This window comes from Triticum urartu, chromosome 4, assembly GCF_003073215.2.
Source record: "Triticum urartu cultivar G1812 chromosome 4, Tu2.1, whole genome shotgun sequence".
Classification (NCBI taxonomy): domain Eukaryota; kingdom Viridiplantae; phylum Streptophyta; class Magnoliopsida; order Poales; family Poaceae; genus Triticum; species Triticum urartu.
The window spans coordinates 64196538-64213549 of NC_053025.1; the positions used below are offsets into that span (position 1 = coordinate 64196538).

At 44.4% G+C, this 17012-nt stretch overlaps 2 protein-coding genes across 2 annotated transcripts; one reads left to right on the forward strand and one right to left on the reverse strand.

Moving 5' to 3' along the window:
* The first annotated feature begins 1041 nt into the window (after positions 1-1041).
* LOC125550695 (ER membrane protein complex subunit 10-like) lies at positions 1042-6402 on the forward strand. Its single transcript, XM_048713762.1, has 9 exons — positions 1042-1486; positions 3063-3125; positions 3217-3312; positions 3601-3648; positions 4987-5058; positions 5340-5398; positions 5581-5671; positions 5790-5956; positions 6056-6402. The coding sequence occupies exons 1-8, from the start codon at positions 1145-1147 to the stop codon at positions 5925-5927; spliced, it is 909 nt and encodes a 302-aa protein (XP_048569719.1). The 5' UTR covers positions 1042-1144; the 3' UTR covers positions 5928-5956; positions 6056-6402.
* A 2272-nt stretch (positions 6403-8674) lies between these two features.
* Positions 8675-12518, reverse strand: LOC125553555 (COBRA-like protein 2). The gene is made up of 6 exons (XM_048717326.1): positions 11973-12518; positions 10802-10881; positions 9944-10403; positions 9656-9815; positions 9299-9576; positions 8675-9224 (listed from the first exon to the last, which is right to left on the reverse strand). The coding sequence occupies exons 1-6, from the start codon at positions 12052-12054 to the stop codon at positions 8902-8904; spliced, it is 1383 nt and encodes a 460-aa protein (XP_048573283.1). The 5' UTR covers positions 12055-12518; the 3' UTR covers positions 8675-8901.
* Between the last annotated feature and the right edge of the window lie 4494 nt (positions 12519-17012).

Consider the following 17012-nt stretch of genomic DNA (forward strand, 5'->3'; position numbering starts at 1 on the left):
AATCCATATTTTTCAAACTTTTTTCTTCGAGGCGGCTATGTCTTTGAAACTTTGTAGCACATGTTTGTGACCATGATTTGTACGTATTTTTAAATTATTTTAATAGACATAAACTTATTTTAATAATTTGAGAACCACAACAGGCCTAGGCCGGCCCAACTATCAAAATCATTCCTCCCAAAAATTTATTCGTGTTTTGGTCATAATGCCCGGCCCATGATTAGTCCAGTTCGTATCTCAGCAAAGTCCATCATATTGTATCAAAACCTTCTTCTCTGGCCGTTTCATAATTACCCCTGAGAAAAAAAGGCATCTCAAAATTAGGGATGGATTAACGCACTGTTCAGCTCGTTAAGCTCGTGCTTGTTAAGGCTAGTTAAGCTTAACAAGTAGAAAGCCCTGCTCAGCTCGGTTCATTTAACGCTCGTTAAGCTTGTGAGCGCTCGCGAGCGCTCGTTAATAGATCGCTTGTTAACAGATTATGATGTGTTACATTTATACGATGAGTGTGTAGGCATGGTTATGAAGAAAGATGATGACTACAAAAGAAAATCACACTATTTTGTTGCCTCCTATGTCGACTCGATTGAATCAATGGGTCGAGGTACTATGAAATTTTTTGTCACATAAAATAAAAAAAGATATGTTGTGTTGTTACTAACGAGTTTAACGAGCTATTCATGAAACTCATTTGGCTTAGAGCAATGCTACATCTACGTAACTGTTTTTTTATGTATTTTACGTAATAGCAAACGTGGCAAGTCAGGATTGGAGAGGGAGTGAGGAAGGAGCCCACCCTCATTAAAATCAGGAGGCAGAGATGTTTAGATTAGGTAGTTTACGTAATATCATGTAGTTCTTTACGTAAATGTAGGATTATTGTTTGGCTTAACAAGCTTAAATTGATGATTGCATCTGTTCATTAAAAAGCAAGCTATATGTTTAACGAGCCCAACTATAGAGCGAGCTACCAGTTTTTGCCCAGCCCTACTCAAAATGTTCTAAAATAAAGCTGTCAAAAAAAGAAAACTTCTTCATCAGCGGAAAAAAAAAGAGAGGAGAGAATCACCGTCTCTCCGCATACATCACCTCGGCCGGCGCTGGCACCGATCTCCTCCAGAGTCCAAGCCCTTCACCCAAAGCCATGGCCGCGCGGCGTCGCTCCCTCCTCATGCTCCCGCCCCTCCTCCTCCTCCTCTCCCACTTCCTCTCCCTCGCCGCCGCCTTCCAGTCGGACGAGCTGCTCCTCCACGACGACGACGAGTTCGAGGGCACCCGGGCCTCCTCCACCCCCTCGCTCCGGCCGCCCTCGACGCCGCCGGTAGTGTCCTCCCGCCGCCGATCCGCGGACGCGACGCAGGCGGCTGGCGCCTCCGAGTCCAACACCGTCCAGTTCACCCTCGAGCACGACCTCGGAGCCGGCCTAGGGTTCGGCCCCGCCGGGTCCTTCTCCGCCCGCCTCAAGTCCTCGGCCCACGGCTCCCAGGTTTGCTTCGCACCCTATCGGTAGCTTCGTTCCCGATTTGGTTGCCCGATCTCGTCGTCGTAGCTCTCGTTGCTTGCTGATCTGTTTTCTCTACTTCCTGATCCCGTGATCTATGGGCAGCTAGTGATTGGACCTTGCCAGGGGGTAGATTTGGTTGATTTCGTGCCCCCGTCAGTAGTTTCTAGCTGTTTGGTTTGGAGATACTGTGAATTGTGTGGTCCGAATTGTTAGGGAAGGTGAACTATAGATCGGATCTGGTTAGTTTGTTCTTCCAGATCATCTGCTATTTGTTTGACGTGTGTAGGAGGGTTCAGTTTTGTTGTTTGGTTCGTTTAGCAAAGTAGGTAGTGCTGATAAGGTTGATAAATGATTATGAGCTTTACCATTTCATTGTTGTTGCCCAACAGTGGCATGACATACTCTGTGTGGTCACAGAAATCAGTTGCCACATCCTTTGCAAGAATATGGAGTCATTCTACATTGCTTACTCGCATATTGCCACATAGAGAACAACTACGAGGTGGGGTGACAGAACTGCAAGCAACAAAGGGTGCGTATTCTCGCCTTGCGTGACGAAGCATTGGGTGTTTGATTGTTAGCACAATCAAATCTGGCTTTGCTAGGCAAAGAGATACAGTTTGGTCACAAGGGATGAGAGCAGAATTGGCATTTCCTCAAGAGCAAACGTCAGTCTATTCTTTTCAGAATAGAGCAAGTGCCAGTTAGCACATGATCTATTGGTCATTGGTTTCTCTTGGCAAAATATCCAAAGAAGGGATTTGCCTAGATAACCCATGGCCGACAGCTAGTATTCTCTTGCCTAGATATGCTAGCTTCGCAAGGGTAATATATGGAAATAATTCCTTATGTGGCCCTGTTAAAAATGTGCTTCCCTGTTTGGTATTCTTTTGACACCAGGTGTGAATTTTGTTCCTAGTGTGACATTTCCATCCGTTTTTCCAGCAGAGTGTTAAATGACACCTGAAAAGACACCCCTCATTTGTACACTAGTTATTTTTTCAGCAAAACACCTGAGCAGAACTGGAGTCACATATCAGTCGCAGTGCTGCAGCGAGGCACCTGGCGGGATTACACCATGGCCTTGTGGCGGTGCTCGGTCGAGGAGGAAAATGGTGAGGTGGACCCGGTGCTCGCCACCGCCACCTCTCGCTCCTCTGACCTGCTTTCTCCCGCGCTTCTGCGTCCTCCTTGCCGCCCTCTTCCACTCCCTCTCCCTACTGCCCCCCTCGTTGTCCGTGCCGCCTCGCGCCTCCCTGGCCACGCGTCTTGCTGAGCATGACATGCTGCTGTACCTTGCTGACTTCTGCATGCTCCCGTAGGGTGTCTAGATTAGAAGTCATAGGAAGGAATTTATTTTTGCTTCAGAATTATTCTTGGCTTTGTTTGCTTGTATTCTATGTAACTAGTTGTCTCATTGAATAATCACCCATGTCAACGCTGCCCTCAAGTAGTAAAGTTAACCATATGTTAGTTTCCTATATGTTCTTTCTTTAACTATTTATACTAAAGCGAGGAGAATTTTATCTTAATTGACTCCACTCATTTTCTGAACCAGACTCTCACTAAGCTCCGATTTACGAGGAATGAGTTGACTGAGGATGAAAAGAATGCATTTAAGGTTCTTTCTTTTCTCCATTATTTCCTGATTTCATTATTTTTCTATATACCAACTTATCTGGTGCTTCTGCATTTTAATTTTATCATTGCAGAAATTACTGGAAGAAGATAGTTTTTACACAATAAGGCTACCGTCTAATGTGTTGGATCCTACAAGAAACGATTATATTTATTCCTCAATCAAAGCGGTAAGTTGAGTAGTTGACTAACTTCATGTTGTTTCTCTCCAACCTATCATTATGGCTTGCTGGATCGTAAGATAGATTCACCAGATATTACTCCAATATTATTGTGAATGAGGTTTATTACAACAGAATCAACAACTATACTGATTTGAAATTCCCATGAAGCAATGGCCACTTTCAAGCTTATGAAAGAAGCATAAATTGCAGATATGAAATGTTTTATGTTAGGAATTATTGTGATTCTAGAGTTGTGTTTTCAGTCGCTGAACTGTGTATTTTTTCGATGTTCAGAGATGCATTCCACGTGACAGCTTGGATGAACATATTGTCATCCACATGGTAATTCTCTCGATTTCTTAACTGCTACTTGTATCTTCTCCTGTAGAGCTTACTTCATTGTGTATAATTGATACATCTTAAAAATACTGTCAGCATTTTCGTCGGTTCATAATTACATTTTCTGTATAACTAACAAAATAGGGTGGGATGCTGTTTGATTGTCGTGGACCTTTCCTATAGCCCCATCTATCTTTGCTGCCGATCCACGGAAAATGGCAGCTAGGATAGCACACCAGTGATGGTTTAGTTCAATTTTCGTTAGGAGATTGTGTTAGAGATGGGTAGGTATCCCTTCAGTATACGTATTTAGAAATATCTATTGGTGTTCCTTGAGCTCAAGGATGCTATTTATCCTTTCCTGATACTACCTCTGTACACTAATATAAGACTTTTTTGCAGTTCAATTTGAACTGCAAAAACGTCTTAAATTAGAGATTGTGTTAGAGATGGTTAAGTATTCCTTCAGTATACGTATTTAGAAATATCTATTGGTGTTCCTTGAGGTTAAGGTTCCTTTCCTGATACTGCCTATGTACACTAATCTAAGACGTTCTGCAAAAACGTCTTACATTACTGTACAGAGGGAGTACATTTTAGTTATTACAATCAGCTAGCAGTTTCTGTTCCCTTTTGGATATGAGTATATGACTGCCTATCTTTAGAAGCAGCCCCTTGTATGTTAACTTCTAGTTATAACTACCTGTTTTAGGAGCCCTTCTAGTTATAACTACCTGTTTTTAGAAGGAGCCTTAATGTAATTTTCAGCATCAATCTAAGAATTTCCTTACCTAATGAAGCCGTATGTCAGAACCTCTTTGCCACTTGTGCATGGAGGGTGAGCATGAGTTATCAAGCTACCTACCCTTTCCGATCCCGTACAAAGGCACATTTTCCTGTACAACCCCCACCTTTGCACCACCACAAATCAACCTGTAACATTGTACAGTTTAATCATGTGGCACTAGGAATGCATATTCAGTAGGGTTGGTTAACCTGAGTATTTTTTAGCTCTGAAGTAAGCAACTTTCGTCCTGGTTTTATTATGTTACATATGTTCTTCCTTGGCAGAACTCCACGTCCAAATTGGAAGTTCCCATGTTTCATATTTAGAATGACAGATGGCTTTGTTGGCTGTTGCTTATTTGCTAGAAACCATCACATGTACCTAGCACGTAGCATGAAACCTTTAATGGTATATTTTTTTATGTGATAAATCGGTAGTGCAGTAGAATAATACTGTCTTTCACAGGATGAAATGTTTGAAGGAATATTCACTTTCTATAGATGAATGTCTCTTTGGTATTTGGCTCACATTAGGCTTTGCTGTGTCATTTGCAGGACGGTGTAAATATTTTGGCTGTTAATTATGGTTCCGTTGGTGGATGCCAATATCCCCGGCCAATGGAAGTAGTAAGTTGTCTTGCTTGAAACCTTGTTTATGGAGTTGCATGTGGTAAATAATTGATAGAAATAACCTATAAGCTTTTAACTGTACCGTACCAGCAAAATGCACGCACATACTATAAACATATAAACTTCAAGAGTTATACTGCCTAGATTAAACTCCCGCAATTATGGTAAAATAACATCACAGAAGGATTCATGTTGATGTTTCACCCGTTAAGTATACCGTGTGTGTCTGCTGATGAAAGACAATGCTTCTATTTACAATGCTGAAATTCTTGTTCCAGCCATCAAAATGGACATTCAATTCATACACTATTCTGAAGACTGCTGACCAAGCACCAAGGTAAATCTCTGCTTTATCGAGGTTAAGACAAAAATAATATGCAGAGCACCAGAGAGGTGGCAGTTCACATTTATCTTAGTGACCTTTTCCAGCAACAAACCTATTGCCAAAGAACAGTCTCAAACCTATCCTATCTCGAATGACACCTGGTTCCTAGTTCTAACTAAGTTGTGCGCTTGCAGAACTCCATCATTTGTAGAGCAATTGATAGAAACTGAGAGTGGACTCGGTGAAGTGATGAAACCACCTGAGAAATCTTTCTGGGCTAAATATGTGAGTACAGTAATAAATATCACGTGTATATTTTCGATTTTTTTCGCTGGTGCCTGCATGACTTGAAATGTTGTCGTATCCTTTTCCTTGAATCTGACTGCTGCTTCCTGCTTTGCAGTGGATGTACATCATTCCTCTTGGTCTCATTGTCATGAACGCCGTCACAGCAGCAGCAAACATACCCGAGGAGCAAGCTGGAGGGCAGGGTCAAGCTCCAGCACAAAGGGCGCCAATTGCTGCTCCAAGGAGAAGATGATGGCTTCCTATATTCTTTGCATGCCATAGGTACTTTATCTGGCTATAAGCTATTTCAGCATCACAGACGTTGTTTGTCACAACCGTTCCTTCACCTATAACTTATGCCCAACATCGTTTGAGTTTCAGATTCACAAAGAATGGACAGGGGGGATGGATCTGCTTGACCTTCCCCAGAACAGGGGCAGTACTAGCGGCAACAAGACTCACTTGGTTTTTCTTTTTCTCGCATTCAGAAACCCACCTTGTTGTAGAATCACCTCAGAAAGGTCGCGTGTTCTGCTCGCATCTACACGCGTATTTTTGCCTGTTGATAGAAATTACCATCAGTCCTTAACTCGGTTCAAACTGCATGCCTTAATATTCAGAACTAGCTTAATTTACCAATATCAAACATTGTATGTTTTGCTCATAACCCTCCTGTATCAACAAATTCGTGCTGCTTGCATTGCATTGTCGACGGTTTGGTGCTTTGACTCTTGGTGCCTGAGAATATGTAAATGCTTATCTTCTTGGGCAAAAAAAAAATCATTGATGTTTACCATGCTATAGCTTATCCACTTGCAGAACTGAGCAAAAGTATCCTCATTTGTTGTGTACAAATAGATCAAACTGTGAGTGTCCGTTTTGAAAAAAATAGTGTCTATTTAGGCTGTATTAAAAAAATTCCTGTATGGAATATGTGCAGTCATGTTTTGGCTTTAAATTTTCCAATTGTAAATGTGGAGTAAAATGCTGTGGACATTCATTATGTTTTTGCAAAAAATTCACACCTTGGGTGAGAAATCGGAAGAAGATGTCATTCGTTTGATGAGAAATAGAAAGGAATATTGAGAATTCGCGTGGCTGAAGCTGAAGATAAGCGAATGGTAAGCGAGATGGGTGAGCGTGGGCGTGTTTGTTTCACGACCCAATATTTACAACGGAATTGCTTTGCACACGACGTTTCACTTTATAATCTTTGTAATATTTGATGATCCAAAGGTCCAGCCACACGCAGCGGATGTGATGAAAGGCCGAGGGTGGATTTAATTGAAAATGAAGCGGGCAAGGTTTTTTTTCGACAAAGGATGGATTTTATCGAAAATGAAGCATCAAGGGACACAAACACAATGAGCACTTATCCGACCTCTGCATAATTAGGATGCATATGACCAACACATCTGCAAAGAGCAAAGTTATACAAGACTTATTTTCATGAAAAAATGGGATCTATCAAGCACATTCAGGATATGCCTCTACTATAAAATCACTTGGTCATATTTGCTATGCCAAGAAAAATAAAATGAAACGATCAAAACACGGTCAATAAAATCAGCAATGAATAATGATGTTTTCTGTCACGATTCAATTTTGATTTTGTTTTTACATCGTAAAGAATATGTGTTTTAACTTGAAATTTCACATGCTAATATAACATCACACTCTTAACATATTATATTTTTTGAATGCATGTGTGTGTTTGTAAGCATCTACGATTGTACTGTGTTAAGGAAATATATTGTATTTTTTTAGATTTTTTTGAAACCTCAAACTATAATGCGGTTTCAACTGGACATAGTTTCTTGTTTCTTCTTTGAGAAACCCTGTAATTTTATTCATATCATACTCATAACAACCACAGATACACTGATTTGGATTTAAGATCTAAGAAAATATAAAGTAACTCTTATGACTAAGAATTATAATGATTTTTTTTGGAAACACCTTCTTCGTTGTATCAATCTCTGTTGGAAAAAACACTCTAAAGACTTTGATAAAGAGGCTGCAATTGGATTAGAGCAACGATGTTGTCACTCTTTCACCTACACGAACATTACCAACAATGAGTTTTGAAAGCACCTTGAGTCGTCCATCCAAAAAGATGGAAAGACTTCATGGATGAATGTATTTGGGACGGGGATAATCCCCTAGAAGTGCAGACTGTCAGATCATAATATCTTCACCGTTGTGTCGATGAAATATTTCAACTCCATAAAGAATCAAACCAACAATTTTTTTTTGACACCAACATAAACTCATCAGGTCCGAATAATCGGATCTACGAGGACAGAAAACTCTCTAATTTCCTGGCATCGCTAGAAGAACGAGAGTAAATTTATTCTCACAAAATACGAAAATCACTAGGTGATGATGAAAGACATAGGACTTTTGAAGATGTGAGGCCCCCACCTCCGAGAGCCAGGATGGCAGCCGGAGGCGAGGGGATCAAAAACTTCGTTGGGGCGGCGGCGACGGCGGTTGCAACCCTAGCGAAACCCTCGCATGTTCCCGTGACCCTGTTTTAGAGGCCAAGGTGGACAATGGCCCAGCCCGGGCCTGGCACGACACGTAGGCTGGTTAGCCCATGTGCTTTCGGCCTTTTGGACTGTTTTTGGGTCAATAACTTGATAAAAAAAGTCAGAAAAAAATCCAGAAAACAATAAACGGGCCATGTCGTGCCAGCCACAGGCCTCACACATCTGCGCCGTCGTGCCATGGGCCACACACGGCCCGCTTAGTCATGTACCAGGCCAAGCCCTTTATTGCCGAGCACGCGTGCTCATGGGCCGGCCCGGAAAAAAGGCCCGTTTGGCCAGCTATAAGGCCACTACCCGCGGATTCGGAGCCAGGCGCCAGATCCACAACACTCTGTCAGCCGAGCAGCAACACCCCGTCCACAGCTTCCCTTCTCCGGCAAGCCCAGTTGAAGACAAGCCGCATCGCCTCTTCCAAGGCTGCTTCGCCGGTGCCGCCCCCGGGCAAACATGGATTCAAACTTATTTATATCTGAGAATAAGCAACTTAAATGTGAACAAGCTTAAACTTGCAAGAACCCGAAATCTGAATGGATTCAAACTTGCAAGAAACACAAGATGTCAGTAGTGCTCAATGGCCAATGGGTCAGGACAACACACCCCCAGTCAGCTTTTGATGCAACATCCCTACCTAAACTTGCAACAAACTCAAGACGTCAGCGCTCAATGGGTCATGACTCATGACTTCCCGCAGTATTTATCCAACACTAGATGATTGTACAAGAACGCCACCGTCGCGCAAGCGACGATGGCCAGGGCCAGAAATGCCGTCTTCGTCAGTCTCGGGGAGGAGCTTGGCAGCCATGGGTACAAATCTGGCTGAGGCATGACGCAGCTCTCACCGTTGAAGTATATGCGTCTTGGGAAACCCCAGCCCTTCTCGAAAGTGAAGGTCGACGGGTCCTTCCTGAACAGAAGCTCGGATTGCACGTTGCCGTCTGGCCCAGCCACCATGAGCAGGTCATTGTAGTACTTGAGACCCCACAGCATCGCGGTATCATCTGCATCGAAACGCCGGTTAATAGCTTAGTACATGCTACACATTTTAGTTATGGAGGGATAAAGCAATACTCACTTATTACTCCATAGGGGTTCAATGCTTTGTAGTTGAAGCTGAAAATTGTCGTGACATTGTCGAAATTTGGGTGTTGAACAACCAGGTTCCACTGGGAGTAGTTCATCCGGTAGTTCCAGTTTGAAATGGTGATCTTCACCCTCCAGTAGTCCCTGTAGTTGGCCTTAACATGCCAGTGCACCTTGATTGGGCACATATGGGGTGAGCATCGCACTAGGGGGGTCGAGCTGCCCTTGCCAGGTCCATTCACCACTGAAGCCAAGTAAGGCGAATTAACCCTATCAAAGTAGCAAACACATTTAGAAATAGTTTCAGGGAGTGCAAAAAGTATCTGCCTCCTGAAGAGATAATACTTACTCAACGCAGCTCCCAGGGTTGGTTATGTTGTTCTGGCAGCCACATGAGCACTTTGGGCAGTCAACTATCGTTTCGTTGTAAAACGATGATAGTGCAACACAACAAGCAGGACCTCTTTGAGCAACAAACTGTGAATATGTGCATATCACATCCCAAGTCACTGAAAGAAGAGAACATTTTCGTTAGTCAGTGATCAACATATGCACTGTTGACCTGTGGTAAGCCCAAGAAATTTGATTCTGTCGTAATAGCAACTAAACAGAAAAGAGGAATTCGGAAACGACATACCATGCGCTTGAGTTGTTCTCCTTCCATCGAGCGAAATGAACTTAGTGGGAGGTTTTACTTTCTGGGCTGCTCCACAGGTATACCCTGGACCTGGGGCCTTGAGGGTGAAGTTTTTCGGTGCTTTCACTGTCCTATTTGTCGTTCCGGATCGGCCAACAGTGATCTGAAACGATGCCACTGCATTGACTGGATCTTGCACCCATGAGTTAAGAACTCCTCCTTTGCAACAATTTCCCACCTGCATGCCGTTAGGCGCACCAGGAAGCAAGTCAACTGTTGTTGGGTCTCTCCTGCAGCAGTGTGGTATATTGCCTTTAAATTGAGAGCAATCCCCTTGCTCTATTGTCTGTGCACCCATCATTCCCCAGATGACCTCCTTCTTTGTCCAAGCCCACCCAAGATGCCACCCAGGTGCTTGGATATGACGGTACTTCTGGTAATTGTTTATGGAAACAACAGCCTGTGAAATGCAGATTGTACAGAACATCAACAGCAGAATAATACGTGGTGGAGGTTGTATGTTTCACAATTATGTAACGGTTCTTAATGCCGCATTTAGAGTCAATAAAATTCCCTTCTCAATAAAAATGTAACAGGTCTTAATAAGAAGATAAATGTTGAAGCCAAGTGATGTGCAGCGAATCTTTTTTTTTTGCGAGTGATGTGCAGCGAATCTGTTCTGCATTGTGTCAAATGCAATTAGGAAAAAAGAAATTGCACACATTGGAACTGAAGTTTTATAGGATGCAATGTCGAACTACAAAGAAGAGTTTTACAAAAAGGAGTACTTGCGTCCGACTTCTGCATGAACTTCAATCAGAACTCTGAATTACTGTACTAGAAGTTGGGGTAACTTACAACATAGCCATCTGCAGTCCACTGAGTGATATCCCATTTGATTGTGATGTTCCCGGTTGGATCAAGAGGGTCGTAAGCTTCTGCATAGAGATAGGCAAGCATACGCAGAACCTCAAGTTAATATACATGCATTTCAATACACCCCCTTGTTCACATCAAGTTCCAGTCTAAATAAAAATAGCGAAAAAACTCTGTATGAAAAGTAGCACAATACGGATCAAGATTTACTTGCTATTAGAACAAATTACATGCAGCCAATCTTTGCTGAATGAAAATTGAGGAAGAACTCTGTAACTATCCTATAATATGCACACGCCACATTGGTCTTTGCATGATATAAAAAACATTTCTCTTTTACAGAATTAAATTTCGACAACCATGTAATTATCCACATTTCCTGTGACTGAAAAATGGGGAGAAGTAGCTCACAGTTATTTAATTAAGATTGAAATTTCCCGACAGCCATGTAACTGCGGTGGTGACAATAGCTCGAGATTCTGGTTCCCTAGATGATTTTTCCTCTTATTTGTATATATTGTGCTAGCCGGGTGTCGAGGTAGAGATCTCCCGGCTCAAGCAGCTGCATGCAACTCAATACTTTAACAAATTCTTTAAACACTAGGAATCGGTATTGACTAGTGATTAAAGGCTACCGACCGTGGTTACAGGAACTAATTAATTTATACTCTCTGCATGCCTAATAAAGCAGGATACGAATGATCCGGACCCTTTGATTAGATGGCAATCGAACAGTATGCAGGGCCCCTTTTCCCCGAGTATTTTCTTGACCGACCACTACGCAAGATTCTACTAGGGCCACATCCTCTGCGTATGATATGGCTGAAAAATGGGAACAAATCCAACTGCGGCGGTGAATGGTACTCTAAGTGGCAACAGCTCGAGATTCTGGTTCCCCGCATGATTTTTTCCCCTCGTATGAATCGGGAATACACGGAGATTTATGTATCGAATCGTTGCAGATGGCCGCAAAATCTGCGAACTTATCAAGATCGAGGACGGATTTGTAGAAAAAAGAGAAGGGGGAAAGGAGTCTGGCAAGAAAACCCTCGATGAAACAGTAGTAACAAGAAACAAATTCTGAGAAGAGTGAACAAGGCAATGTAGAGCTGTTTGGAAAGGGCCAAGACAGCCGGGCAGGCGACGGACTGACCTGTCAGAGGCGCCGCTCCGACGAGCAGGAGCAGCGCAAGCGCGGCGGCGGCACAGAGGCGCAGGAGCGACGTCGCCGCCATGGCTGGCCGAGGCGAGGAACAGAGGGAGCTCGCTCGCTCCCTAGTGCGCGCTAGCTAGCTAGGCGATGCAATGCCAGTGCCAGCTGCCGCTGCCAATCCTGGTGGTAGCAGCAGCAGTGCTCATTTATTTTCGCCGGCCTTTTCCTCGGCGGGCGCGATTAATAGCCCCGCCCCGGTGCGGCATTCCATTTTTGTTGGGTGCGGGGAGAAAGAGGCGCGCCGAGCGCGACGCATGGGAGGGCGAGCGCGTCTCTGTCTCGGAGGAGCAGCGCGCGGGGCCCGACGCTGCAGCAGCGCACAAACCAGCTGACGAGCGAGCTCCCTTTCCCTCGTCGGCCTTTTCCCCCCGCTGCGCGGCGAGAGAGAGAGAGGGTCAGAGGTCAGAGCGACCGTTTCTTTCGGTTGGTTGGGCCGGCCAAGCCAGCCGCGGGGAGGGGACCAGGCGGAGGGACGAAAGTTTGAGCGATTGGCGTGGGAAACGGCGGTGGCGTGGGGGGAGGGAGCACAGCTTTGTTTGCTTTGGCCCTGGGTCTGGGGGCACGTGACGCGGAAAAAGAAAGAAAGGGGGGATACGGGGGCGGGCGGGACGCATGCAGCGGCGCTGGCTGGGCTGACCATGGACCGAGACACGGAAAGCATGTCGTGAATCGTTGTTAATCTTCATCTTGGTATAAATCTTATTCCCCCGTGTGGCTCGACACGGATGGGTGGTGTCGGGCTCCGTACGCACGCCGGCTCGGGTATCAGACGTCCCACGGAACATGGGCCGTGGGGGCGGCTCGATGCGATGCTTGGCGGATCTGGCTGGCCCCGGCGTCCGGCGTCGATGGTGGCCGGCGGCGGCGCCTCATGGACGCGTGGGGTCCACATGTCTACGGCGCGCGGTGCTGGCCACCCGGTCTTGGGATTGGAATACTGTGACTGCCGGCAAAAGAATGGCTCGACCTTGGTCACCCTTGTCCTAAAGGATATAAGGCCAACTTCATCGTGCGATCCCAAACGGACGCTGTTTTGTCCGAATTCTATCCGTTTGGGTAGGGATTTGGGGTCGTGTTCGGGCGTGTACTGGAATGCGGTGGCCGTGCTTCCAATGCGTGGACGCATCCCGGCTGCATCCTGTTCGCGTGCATTTTTCTTTGCAAGTTCTTAAATTTTTTTTATGATTCATTTTTGATACATGACAATACATCATCATATTTTGACTAGTAAAACAAGGCCAAAGAAAATAAGAACAAACATTTTAGAAGATAGCCAACTTTCATGACTGCCCCCTTGAGTTGGGTTAGGGCCTTCTCGATGCACTCATTGTTGATCTGTGGAGGAGGCTCGATCTGACATCCTCCTTTCTTCTTCAAGCCAGAAGTAGATGTTGCTTTCTCAGACCTAGTCTCGTGTCTAGCCTCTAATCTAGCAACAAGTGCACTTGTCTCATTTACAGCCTCTATGCTAGCTAAAAGTGCACGAACATGTACTAAATTTCGCTCTATCAATATATCGATGTACTCTTCTTTCCAATACCAAAACTTGCATCCATTCTACACAACAAAATTTGAAGTTAGCACAACTAGTCAAATCTAGAGCACAGACCGAAGCTGAAAAAAGCGCAAACCCCGTCGTTTAAGCACTTGATGAACACCCATCCGGGATGTTCCGGCCTTGTAGACATGCGGCGCACGACCATCCTTGGTCAGTGGTCGCACTTAATGAGTGGCAACGATGCGCCAGCGAGCTTTTGGGCAAGCACCGAGCCCGGCCGACCGCCATTCGTGTATCTGTCGGCGGACCACCGAGGGTGCAGATCCGAGCGGCTAGAGGAGGAGCCACTGCCTGCATGTGGCCTTGCGGCCCTGCCAGGGCCTTCCGGCGAGGTGCCCGGCCAGTCCATGGCGCGGCTCCCTCCTGAAAGGATCGATATGGTTGACTAGAGGGGGGGGGTGAATAGGCAACTACCAATTTTTAACTTTTCTTTACCAAATTAAACTTTGCATCAAAGTAGGTTGTCTAGATGTGCAACTAGGTGAACAACATATATGATGCAATAACAACAAGCATACAAGCAAGCAAGAGAAATAACACTAAAGAGTTTGCACAAGTAAAGGTAAGAGATAACCAAGAGTGGATCCGGTGAAGACGGGGATGTGTTACCGAAGTTCCTTCCTTTTGAGGGGAAGTACTGTTGGGGAACGTAGTAATTTCAAAATTTTCCTACGCACACGCAAGATCATGGTGGTGCATAGCAACGAGAGGGGAGAGTGTTGTCTACGTACCCTCGTAGACCATTCACGGAAGCGTCATATCAACGCGGTTGATGTAGTCGTACGTCTTCACGTCCGACCGATCCAAGTACCGAAAGCACGGCACCTCCGAGTTCTGCACACGTTTGGCTCGGTGACGTCCTCGCCTTCTCGATCCAGCAAGAGGGGCGAAGTAGTAGATGAGTTCCGGCAGCACGACGGCATGATGACGATATTGGTGAAGAACAATCTCCGCAGGGCTTCGCCTAAGCACTACGAAAACTATGACGGAGGATAAACTAGAGGGGACGGGGTTGCCGGCACACGGCTTGGTGTTTCTTGATGTGTCTTTGGTGCTAGCCCTACCCCTCTATTTATATGTTGAGCCCTGGGGTCGAAACTTGGAGTAAAAGCCTCCTCAAAGTCGGTTTCACCCGAAAGGCAAGAGTCCTTCTCAAACTCCAAGGCTAGACGCCAGGGTTCCCGGCGTCTACCCCCTAGACGCCAGGGTTCCTGGCGTCTAGCCTCTGGTCTCCGCAAAACTTCCTTTTGCACTTTCCAAAAGCCTCGTGGGCTTTCCCCTTTGGCCTAGATAAAGTGTTCTCGTGCCCAAACATTTCGGGAAACATCTAGAACCCCTTCCGGAGATCAAACACTACTATCCCATATATCAAACTTTATCTCCGGACCATTCCAGAGTTCCTCGTCATGTCCGTGATCTAACCTCGGACTCCGAATAACATTCGGTCATCAACATACATAACTCATATAGTACTATATCGTCAATGAACGTTAAGCATGCGGACCCTACGGGTTCGAGAACTATGTAGACATGACTGAGACACCTCTCTGGTCAATAACCAATAGCGGGACCTGGATGCCCATATTGGCTCCTACATATTCTACAAAGATCTTTATCGGTCAGACCGCATAACAACATACGTTGTTCCCTTTGTCATCTGTATGTTACTTTCCCGAGATTCGATCGTCGGTATCTCAATACCTAGTTCAATCTCGTTACCGGCAAGTCTCTTTACTCGTTCCGTAATACATCATCCCGCAACTAACTCATTAATTGCAATGCTTGCAAGGCTTATAGTGATGTGCATTACCGAGTGGGCCTAGAGATACCTCTCCGACAATCGGAGTGACAAATCCTAATCTCGAAATACGCCAACCCAACAAGTACCTTCGGAGACACCTGTAGAGCACCTTTATAATCACCCAGTTACGTTGTGACGTTTGGTGGCACACAAAGTGTTCCTCCGGTAAACGGGAGTTGCATAATCTCATAGTCATAGGAACATGTATAAGTCATGAAGAAAGCAATAGCAACAAACTAAACGATCGTGTGCTAAGCTAACGGAATGGGTCAAGTCAATCACATCATTCTCCTAATGATGTGATCCCGTTAATCAAATGACAACTCATGTCTATGGTTAGGAAACATAACCATCTTTGATCAACGAGCTAGTCAAGTAGAGGCATACTAGTGACACTCTGTTTGTCTATGTATTCACACATGTATTATGTTTCCGGTTAATACAATTCTAGCATGAATAATAAAAATTTATCATGATATAAGGAAATAAATAATAACTTTATTATTGCCTCTAGGGCATATTTCCTTCAGTCTCCCACTTGCACTAGAGTCAATAATCTAGTTCACATCGCCATGTGATTTAATACCAATAGTTCACATCACCATGTGATTAACACCCATAGGGTTTATTAGAGTCAATAATCTAGTTCACATCGCTATGTGATTAACACCCAAAGAGTACTAAGGTGTGATCATGTTTTGCTTGTGAGAGAAGTTTAGTCAACGGTTCTGCCACATTCAGATCCGTAAGTATTTTGTAAATTTCTATGTCAACAATGCTCTGCATGGAGCTACTCTAGCTAATTGCTCCCACTTTCAATATGTATCCAGATTGAGATTTAGAGTCATCTGGATCAGTGTCAAAATTTGCATCGACGTAACCCTTTACGACGAACCTTTTGTCACCTCCATAATCGAGAAACATATTCTTATTCCACTAAGGATAATTTTGACCAATGTCCAGTGATCTACTCCTAGATCACTATTGTATTCCCTTGCCAAACTCAGGGCAGGGTATACAATAGGTCTGGTACACAGCATGGCATACTTTATAGAACCTATGGTTGAGACATAGGGAATGACTTTCATTCTCTCTCTATCTTCTGCCGTGGTCGGGTTTTGAGTCTTACTCAACTTCACACCTTGTAACACAGGCAAGAACTCCTTTTTGACTGTTCCATTTTGAACTACATCAAAATCTTTTCAAGGCATGTACTCATTGAAAAACTTATCAAGCGTCTTGATCTATCTCTATAGATCTTGATGCTCAATATGTAAGCAGCTTCACCGAGGTCTTTCCTTTCAAACATTCCTTTATGCTTTGCAGAATAATTCTACATTATCTCCGATCAACAATATGTCATTCACATATACTTATCAGAAATGTTGTAGAGCTCCCACTCACTTTCTTGTAAATACAGGCTTCACCACAAGTCTGTATAAAACTATATGCTTTGATCAACTTATCAAAGCGTATATTCCAACTCCGAGATGTTTGCACCAGTCCATAGATGGATCGCTGGAGCTTGCATATTTTGTTAGCACCTTTAGGATTGACAAAACCTTCTGGTTGCATCATATACAACTCTTCTTTAATAAATCCATTAAGGAATGCAGTTTTG